The 10,739-nt window shown below is 34.2% G+C and overlaps 1 protein-coding gene across 1 annotated transcript; it reads right to left on the bottom strand.

The window, feature by feature from the left end:
• Positions 1–8,606: 8,606 nt before the first annotated feature.
• Positions 8,607–10,426, bottom strand: LOC139867347 (uncharacterized). Its single transcript, XM_071855717.1, has 2 exons — positions 9,745–10,426; positions 8,607–8,823 (listed from the first exon to the last, which is right to left on the bottom strand). Exons 1-2 carry the CDS (start codon positions 10,246–10,248, stop codon positions 8,761–8,763), a joined length of 567 nt encoding a protein of 188 aa, XP_071711818.1. The 5' UTR covers positions 10,249–10,426; the 3' UTR covers positions 8,607–8,760.
• Positions 10,427–10,739: the final 313 nt, after the last annotated feature.

Genomic DNA, 10,739 nt, shown 5'->3' with positions numbered 1-10,739 from the left:
GGAGAAGTTAGCACGACTGTATTTGAAGGAAGTCGTCTCCAGACATGGAATACCAATCTCTATTATCTCTGATAGGGATGGCAGATTTATTTCAAGATTCTGGCAGACATTACAGCAAGCATTAGGAACTCGTCTAGACATGAGTACTGCCTATCATCCACAAACTGATGGGCAGAGCGAAAGGATGATACAAACGCTTGAAGACATGCTACGAGCATGTGTTATTGATTTCGGAAACAGTTGGGATCGACATCTACCGTTAGCAGAATTTTTCTACAACAACAGCTACCATTCAAGCATTGAGATGGCGCCGTTTGAAGCACTTTATGGTAGAAAGTGCAGGTCTCCGATTTGTTGGAGTGAAGTGGGGGATAGACAGATTACGGGTCCGGAGATAATACAAGAAACTACCGAGAAGATCATCCAAATTCAACAACGGTTGAAAACCGCCCAAAGTCGACAAAAGAGCTACGCTGACATTAAAAGAAAATATATAGAATTTGAAATTGGAGAGATGGTCATGCTTAAAGTTGCACCTTGGAAAGGCGTTGTTCGATTTGGTAAACGAGGGAAATTAAATCCAAGGTATATTGGACCATTCAAGATTATTGATAGTGTCGGACCAGTAGCTTACCGACTTGAGTTACCTCAACAACTCGCGGCTGTACATAACACTTTCCACGTCTCGAATTTGAAGAAATGTTTTGCTAAAGAAGATCTCACTATTCCGTTAGATGAAATCCAAATCAACGAAAAACTCCAATTCATCGAAGAACCCGTCGAAATAATGGATCGTGAGGTTAAAAGACTTAAGCAAAACAAGATACCAATTGTTAAGGTTCGATGGAATGCTCGTAGAGGACCCGAGTTCACCTGGGAGCGTGAAGATCAGATGAAGAAGAAATACCCGCATCTATTTCCAGAAGATTCGTCAACACCTTCAACAGCTTAAAATTTCGGGACGAAATTTATTTAACGGGTAGGTACTTCCAAGATTGCAAGTTTACTTCCAAGTTTTCTAAATCCATTCCAAGTAATCATCCAAGATCAATAAACCTTTGTTACTTACAGTAGGTTATCTTTCTAATACAAGGTAATAATCATATTCAAACTTTAATTCAATTTCTATAACTATAACAATCTTATTTCGAGTGGAAATCTTACTTGAAATTGTTTTCATGTCATGATTCTGCTTCAAGAACTTTCAAGCCATCCAAGGATCCTTTGAAGCTAGATCCATTTTTCTCATTTCCAGTAGGTTTATCCAAGGAACTTAAGGTAGTAATAATGTTCATAACATCATTCGATTCATACATATAAAGCTATCTTATTCGAAGGTTTAAACTTGTAATCACTAGAACATAGTTTAGTTAATTCTAAACTTGTTCGCAAATAAAAGTTAATCCTTCTAACTTGACTTTTAAAATCAACTAAACACATGTTCTATATCTATATGATATGCTAACTTAATGATTTAAAACCTGGAAACACGAAAAACACTGTAAAACCGGATTTACGCCGTCGTAGTAACACCGCGGGCTGTTTTGGGTTAGTTAATTAAAAACTATGATAAACTTTGATTTAAAAGTTGTTATTCTGAGAAAATGATTTTTATTATGAACATGAAACTATATCCAAAAATTATGGTTAAACTCAAAGTGGAAGTATGTTTTCTAAAATGGTCATCTAGACGTCGTTCTTTCGACTGAAATGACTACCTTTACAAAAAAGACTTGTAACTTATTTTTCCGACTATAAACCTATACTTTTTCTATTTAGATTCATAAAATAGAGTTCAATATGAAACCATAGCAATTTGATTCACTCAAAACGGATTTAAAATGAAGAAGTTATGGGTAAAACAAGATTGGATAATTTTTCTCATTTTAGCTACGTGAAAATTGGTAACAAATCTATTCCAACCATAACTTAATCAACTTGTATTGTATATTATGTAATCTTGAGATACCATAGACACGTATACAATGTTTCGACCTATCATGTCGACACATCTATATATATTTCGGAACAACCATAGACACTCTATATGTGAATGTTGGAGTTAGCTATACAGGGTTGAGGTTGATTCCAAAATATATATAGTTTGAGTTGTGATCAATACTGAGATACGTATACACTGGGTCGTGGATTGATTCAAGATAATATTTATCAATTTATTTCTGTACATCTAACTGTGGACAACTAGTTGTAGGTTACTAACGAGGACAGCTGACTTAATAAACTTAAAACATCAAAATATATTAAAAGTGTTGTAAATATATTTTGAACATACTTTGATATATATATGTATATATTGTTATAGGTTCGTGAATCGACTAGTGGCCAAGTCTTACTTCCCGACGAAGTAAAAATCTGTAAAAGTGAGTTATAGTCCCACTTTTAAAATCTAATATTTTTGGGATGAGAATACATGCAGGTTTTATAAATGATTTACAAAATAGACACAAGTACGTGAAACTACATTCTATGGTTGAATTATCGAAATCGAATATGCCCCTTTTATTAAGTCTGGTAATCTAAGAATTAGGGAACAGACACCCTAATTGACGCGAATCCTAAAGATAGATCTATTGGGCCTAACAAACCCCATCCAAAGTACCGGATGCTTTAGTACTTCGAAATTTATATCATATCCGAAGGGTGTCCCGGAATGATGGGGATATTCTTATATATGCATCTTGTTAATGTCGGTTACCAGGTGTTCACCATATGAATGATTTTTATCTCTATCTATGGGATGTATATTGAAATATGAAATCTTGTGGTCTATTGTTACGATTTGATATATATAGGTTAAACCTATAACTCACCAACATTTTTGTTGACGTTTAAAGCATGTTTATTCTCAGGTGAATACTAAGAGCTTCCGCTGTTGCATACTAAAATAAGGACAAGATTTGGAGTCCATGTTTGTATGATATTGTGTAAAAACTGCATTCAAGAAACTGATTTCGATGTAACATATTTGTATTGTAAACCATTATGTAATGGTCGTGTGTAAACAGGATATTTTAGATTATCATTATTTGATAATCTACGTAAAGCTTTTTAAACATTTATTTATGATATAAAGGTTATGGTTTGTTTTAAAAATGAATGCAGTCTTTGAAAAACGTCTCATATAGAGGTCAAAACCTCGCAACGAAATCAATTAATATGGAACGTTTTTAATCAATAAGAACGGGACATTTCATAATGATCGCATGAAATTAGCAACAGAAGTACTTGAAATAGCAGTTTTGTGAAACTGTCCGTCCAGAATGCACGCATGAAATAGCGTAAATATCGGATCACGAATAACAGAATGCACCATCATCTGACACGTGTCCCCGAACATTCCGGTGGATCTATCACTATAAATAGACCCCTTGGGTCGTCATTTTACACATTCAGACACTCTGATAACTTGTGACCAGAGATTTCACTTTTCTCTCTCACATAGTATTTCTCTCACTAGAAGTCATCCGGCTAGTAGCTCAACGCTCAGCGGACAAAGATTGATTAAGCCACCCCATAGGTTTCTATACCTGTGAATCGGGTCTGCAGGGATTATTTCCCGAGGGTAAACATCAATCGGCAACATTCCCCCACCTTTAGCTAGCTACTTCTAGTATTATGCTAACACACTAAGCCTTACTTCATAAGGAAATAGGTGTTAACACTTAACGTTACTTAACGTTACTTTACATAACTTAACGTTACTTGATGTTACTTAACGTTACTTGTCGTTACTTGACGTTACTTGTCGTTACTTGACGTTACTTAACGCTACTTGACGTAACTTAACGTTACTTAACGTTACTTCACTTTACTTGACGTAACTTAACGTTACTTAATGTTACTTCACGTTACTTAACGTTACTTGACGTAACTTGAAGTTACTTAACGTTACTTCATGTAACTTAACGTTACTTGACGTTACTTAACGTTAGTTAACGTTACTTGACGTTACTTGACGTTAGTTAACGTTACTTGACGGTTACTTCACGTTAGTTGACGTTAGTTAACGTTACTTGACGTTAATTAACGTTACGTAACGTTATTTGACGTTACGTAACGTTACTTGACGTTACTTGACGTTAGTTAACGTTACTTGACGTTACTTGACGTTACTTGACGTTACTTGACGTTACTTGACGTTACTTGACGTTACTTGACGTTACTTGACGTTACTTGACGTTACTTGACGTTACTTGACGTTACTTGACGTTACTTGACGTTACTTAACGTTACTTGACGTTACTTCACGTTACTTGACGTTACTTCACGTTACTTGATGTTACTTGACGTTACTTGACGTTACTTCACGTTACTTGACGTTACTTCACGTTACTTCACGTTACGTAACGTTATTTGACGTTACGTAACGTTACTTGACGTTACTTGACGTTACTTGACGTTAGTTAACGTTACTTGACGTTACTTGACGTTACTTGACGTTACTTGACGTTACTTAACGTTACTTGACGTTACTTGACGTTACTTAACGTTACTTGACGTTACTTAACGTTACTTGACGTTACTTAACGTTACTTGACGTTACTTCACGTTACTTGATGTTACTTGACGTTACTTGACGTTACTTCACGTTACTTCACGTTACTTGACGTAACTTAACGTTACTTAACGTTACTTGACGTTAACGTAACGTTACTTGACGTTACTTGACGTCACTTGACGTCACTTGACGTTACTTGACGTAACTTCACGTCACTTCACGTTACTTGACGTTACTTAACGTTACTTGACGTTACTTAACGTTAACTTGACGTTAGTTGACGTTACTTGACGTTAGTTAACGTTACTTGATGTAATTTCACGTTACTTAACGTTACTTGACGTTACTTAACGTTACTTGACGTTACTTGACGTTAGTTGACGTTAGTTAACGTTACTTGACGTTAGTTAACATTACTTGACGTGACCTAATGTTACTTGACGTTACTTGACGTTACTTAACTTTACTTGACATAACTTAACGTTACTTGATGTTACTTGATGTTACTTAACGTTACTTGACGTTACTTGACGTAACTTAACGTTACTTAACGTTACTTAACGTTACTTGACGTAACTTAACGTTACTCGACGCTACTTAATGTTACTTAATGTTACTTCACGTAATTCAACGTTACTTGACGTTACTTCACGTTACTTCACGTTACTTGACGTAACTTAACGTTACTTGACGTTAGTTGACGTTAGTTAACGTTACATGACGTTACTTAACGTTACTTGATGTAACTTCACGTTACTTAACGTTACTTGACGTATCTTAACGTTACTTGAAGTTACTTGATGTTGCTTGACGTTAGTTAACGTTACTTGACGTTAGTTAACGTTACTTTACGTTACTTAACGTTACTTAATGTTACTTGACGTTACTTAACGTTACTTGACGTGACGTAATGTTACTTGACGTTACTTGACATAACTTAACGTTACTTGACATAACTTAACGTTACTTGATGTTACTTAACGTTACTTGACGTTGCTTGACGTTGCTTGACGTTACTTGACGTAACTTAACGTTACTTAACGTTACATAACGTTACTTCATGTTACTTAACGTTACTTGACGTAACTTAACGTTACTTAACATTACTTAACGTTACTTGACGTTACTTGACGTTAGTTAACGTTACTTGGCGGTTACTTGACGTTATTTGATGTTAGTTAACGTTACTTGACGTTAGTTAACGTTATTTGACGTTACTTAACGTTACTTAATGTAACTTCGCGTTACTTAACGTTACTTGACGTTACTTAATCTTACTTGACGTTACTTGACGTTGTGACGTTAGTTAACGTTACTTGACGTTAGTTAACGTTACTTAACGTTACTTGACGTTACTTAACGTTACTTGACGTGACCTAATGTTACTTGACGTTACTTGAAGTTACTTAACGTTACTTGACATAACTTAACGTAACTTAACGTTACTTGACGTTACTTAACGTTACTTGACGTTACTTAACGTTACTTAGCGTTACTTGACGTTAGTTGACGTTATTTGACGTTAGTTAACGTTAGTTAACGTTACTAGACGTTACTTGATGTAACTTCATGTTACTTGATGTTACTTGATGTTACTTCTTAACGTTACTTGACGTTACTTGACGTTACTTAACGTTACTTGACGTTACTTGACGTTACTTAACGTTACTTGACGTTACTTAACGTTACTTGACGTTACTTGACGTTACTTGACGTTACTTGACGTTACTTCACGTTACTTCACGTTACTTGACGTAACTTGACGTTACTTGACGTTACTTGACGTTACTTGACGTCACTTGACGTCACTTGACGTTACTTGACGTAACTTCACGTCACTTCACGTTACTTGACGTCACTTGACGTTACTTAACGTTACTTGACGTTACTTAACGTTAACTTGACGTTAGTTGACGTTAGTTGACGTTACTTGACGTTAGTTAACGTTACTTGATGTAATTTCACATTACTTAACGTTACTTGACGTTACTTAACGTTACTTGACGTTACTTGACGTTACTTGACGTTAGTTGACGTTAGTTGACGTTAGTTAACGTTACTTGACGTTAGTTAACATTACTTGACGTGACCTAATGTTACTTGACGTTACTTGACGTTACTTGACGTTACTTAACGTTACTTGACATAACTTAACGTTACTTGATGTTACTTGATGTTACTTAACGTTACTTGACGTTACTTGACGTAACTTAACGTTACTTAACGTTACTTGACGTAACTTAACGTTACTCGACGCTACTTAATGTTACTTAATGTTACTTCACGTAATTCAACGTTACTTGACGTTACTTCACGTTACTTGACGTAACTTAACGTTACTTGACGTTAGTTAACGTTACTTGACGTTAGTTAACGTTACATGACGTTACTTAACGTTACTTCACGTTACTTAACGTTACTTGACGTTGCTTGACGTTGCTTGACGTTACTTGACGTAACTTAACGTTACTTAACGTTACATAACGTTACTTCACGTTACTTAACGTTACTTGACGTAACTTAACGTTACTTAACATTACTTAACGTTACTTGACGTTACTTGACGTTAGTTAACGTTACTTGGCGGTTACTTGACGTTATTTGATGTTAGTTAACGTTACTTGACGTTAGTTAACGTTATTTGACGTTACTTAACGTTACTTAATGTAACTTCGCGTTACTTAACGTTACTTGACGTTACTTAATCTTACTTGACGTTACTTGACGTTGTGACGTTAGTTAACGTTACTTGACGTTAGTTAACGTTACTTGACGTTACTTAACGTTACTTGACGTTACTTAACGTTACTTGACGTGACCTAATGTTACTTGACGTTACTTGAAGTTACTTAACGTTACTTGACATAACTTAACGTAACTTAACGTTACTGAACGTAACTTAACGTTACTTGACGTTACTTAACGTTACTTAGCGTTACTTGACGTTAGTTGACGTTATTTGACGTTAGTTAACGTTACTTGACGTTAGTTAACGTTACTAGACGTTACTTGATGTAACTTCATGTTACTTGATGTTACTTGATGTTACTTCTTAACGTTACTTGACGTTACTTTACGTTGCTTGACGTTACTTAACGTTACTTACGTGCACCATAAAATCTGCGAAGACTTGTTCCCTACTTGGCCACTACTACATAATAATCGGTCAATGCATACCAAATCAATAACAGATGCAAACATTTAATTAAAACTAACACTTAAGATTAATACTAACTAATTATTAATCTAAACTTATAACCATGCTTTTATTGGCCAATGCTTTCACCAGACCCTTATGGAGAGTCATTTGCAACTGCAGTAGATAAGATGAAAGTATTTTATATAATTCTACATAAAGATTATTTAATCTATTATTAAAGTGAATTTTAACATTTCATAAATACTACTCCATTTGTCCCAAAATTTATTGTCACGAACAAAAAGACACAGTCACACAGTAAAACATACTAATTAATACATTGTTAAATGACACATTTCCTCTTTCAATTACTTATGCAAAACTTATCATGTTCTGTACATCTTATATAAGTATATACATTCGGCGTAATGAACTAACTTTGATTGCTTATACACATCTGCTGCAAGTGGCCAATAAAACATCCAGAAAAAGTACTTTTAAAAAACATCCCGAAAAAGTAAATATATAAACTACTATAAAATTGAGACGGGATAAGTATCATTTCAAGGCCAATGAAGTTATCATATCAACTTGCATTAGAAACTATATAATGCATGTCAACACGACGAATATTAAACAAAAGAAACAAAAACGATGCAAGATATTTGGTGTTGAGTTGGTTTTTTGAAGTTGCGGTAATAAGTAGTTTAATTGTTTCATTAATTATTACTGTAGTTATTATAAGATTAACATGGAAAGCGTAGCTTAAATAATACATACATGTTTAACTTCACACCGAAAACTTTACCTTTAGAAAAGATAACACGATCTAAATGTGATAGATATCAAGTAATTAGCAAAAATATAAACCTCGTACCGGCAAACGACGGCGGTGGTGGTAGACCGGAGGTTGACAGAAACAATGGACCGATTAAAGGAACTGGCGTATGTTTTGAAGAATGTACTATAATACATGACACCCATGTTTAAGTGAAACACATGATTACATGTACATGTATACAATACTAAACATTCAAGAACAAACGGTAATATCGTACATGATCATGTCCCACAACATACAAGAAACAATCTCTTCAAGAGCTTAAGCATCAGCTCTCTGTTCATCCTCCTCTCTTTGTTGCTTCAAAAGCTTTCCACTTTTCTCCTACATTATTTGTGAAAGGATCCCAAAAGATTATATTAACAGAAGTACAATGAATGAAGCATAACGAAAAGATATATATGAATATATAACCATAACCAAAATGAATGAATGAAGCATAACAGGATACCAGATCACAAGTAGCCATAATGAACTATAGGCATACTTGGTATACGAAAAATCGACAATTAAAAAAGTTTTAGGACTAGAGTGGTAAAGAATATCCAACGTTTACATCATTGGCACAATATGAAAATCAATAAGATGGTGAAAAAATAAATTAAGATGGCATCTTAAACAGGGTTTGCACACTAAAGTTATCAGTTTCGTGAACAACTGGTTAGAAGGCAAACACCCCTAGCAGCACATTAAACACAAAACGCTTAGGTTACATGCCCCGATGTTTAAATCCAGCAATATTTTCAAAACATTGCCATAAATCATAATGTAACGTTCAAATCGATCTCAAAGTTATCATCTTTACATACTCTTTTACTTCCCTGACAAAAAAAATATACACACTAAATGGTTACCTCCTTCATTTTTTAACTACAGAAACGTTCAAATTGATCTCAAAGCTTTCATCTTTAAATACCCCTTTATTTTCCTAACAAAACATAGTTTCACACTGAATTGATAGATTAGAACTTAGAAGCAAGTACTTGATACTTGTAATATTAATCATACACGTGCATTCAGTTTCAGACTCTAAATGTAACTACAATTGTCTAATCTGCATAAGATACATACAAAGCGAATATAGATTCCATTAATATCTACACATACACAGTTTGACTGACAGTTCAGGCAATATACTCTTCAACTTCACAACTAGAATATTTCAATATCAGGAGTATTACATACACCAAATTTCAATATTCAGACAAACTCAATTATTGAAGTATTAAATTAAATTTAACTAACCTTAATCTCACGAGAATGATCCTTAAGCACAATTAACTCCGTCCCCAAACCCTCACTATCATCAAATTCCGTACAATCTCTAGGGTTTTCAAATGAAGACAAAGCAAATTGCTTATACACAACACCAACATCAAAGTAAATAAGACCAGAGGTAGGTATGTCAACATGAATTCCTTTAACAGGAAACCATAGAAACAGATCCTGAGCTGCAATTCCACTCATATTAGACATTTTACCGTAACTTAAAACCCCTGCAAAATTCCAATCAAATCTAACACTTGTCTCAAATTTCGTATTACAAGATCTATTCAAGTGAACTTCGAAACGTTGATTCGATGGATCGATTGTGAAATTCGTGATTCCTTTTGGAAGAAGGCCGATTGGAAGCCCGTTTGCGTTAAGCGCATCGTAAATTGATGGTGATTTTAATGGTGATGATGATGATGATGATTGCGTTATGATGATGAGTAATGAGATGAGTTTTGGTAGTAGATTGGAATTCATTGTTGGATTTGGCGAATTTGCGTGACTGAGTGAAGTTAGGGTTTATGGTAAAATTGGGGCTTTTTTGAAATTGAAACTGGGAAATGGATGTGATTTTTGGGTTTTATAGTTTGATCGTTTGTGGAACCAAAAACTAGATGGAATACAAATGAAATTCCGCTCCGTTTATTAAAATCACCACCAATTTTTCGCATATAAGAAAATTTAGGTTACTAAATAATGACCATGACCAATTATTATTATTATTATACATGTGTAATTTTAGCTTAGATCACGGGAGGAGTGATGCTCTAATGTCTAATTCAATGTTTAATCGAGTGTTTTGGTACACATTGTAAAATTGAAAAATAGCGAGTATCTAATTTATGATTTGATGTTTAATACTTGTATTTATTATTTAAGATGAGTATTTTAAATAACAAAAATAAATTAATAATATAAAATAGAAATTTCACTAATAAAAGAAAGAAATGCTTTAAAAAACCGTTAAT

This window comes from Rutidosis leptorrhynchoides, chromosome 9, assembly GCF_046630445.1.
Source record: "Rutidosis leptorrhynchoides isolate AG116_Rl617_1_P2 chromosome 9, CSIRO_AGI_Rlap_v1, whole genome shotgun sequence".
NCBI lineage: Eukaryota > Viridiplantae > Streptophyta > Magnoliopsida > Asterales > Asteraceae > Rutidosis > Rutidosis leptorrhynchoides.
The sequence above is the reverse complement of the archived record's forward strand: the minus strand, read 5'-3'. Positions and strand labels throughout refer to the sequence as shown.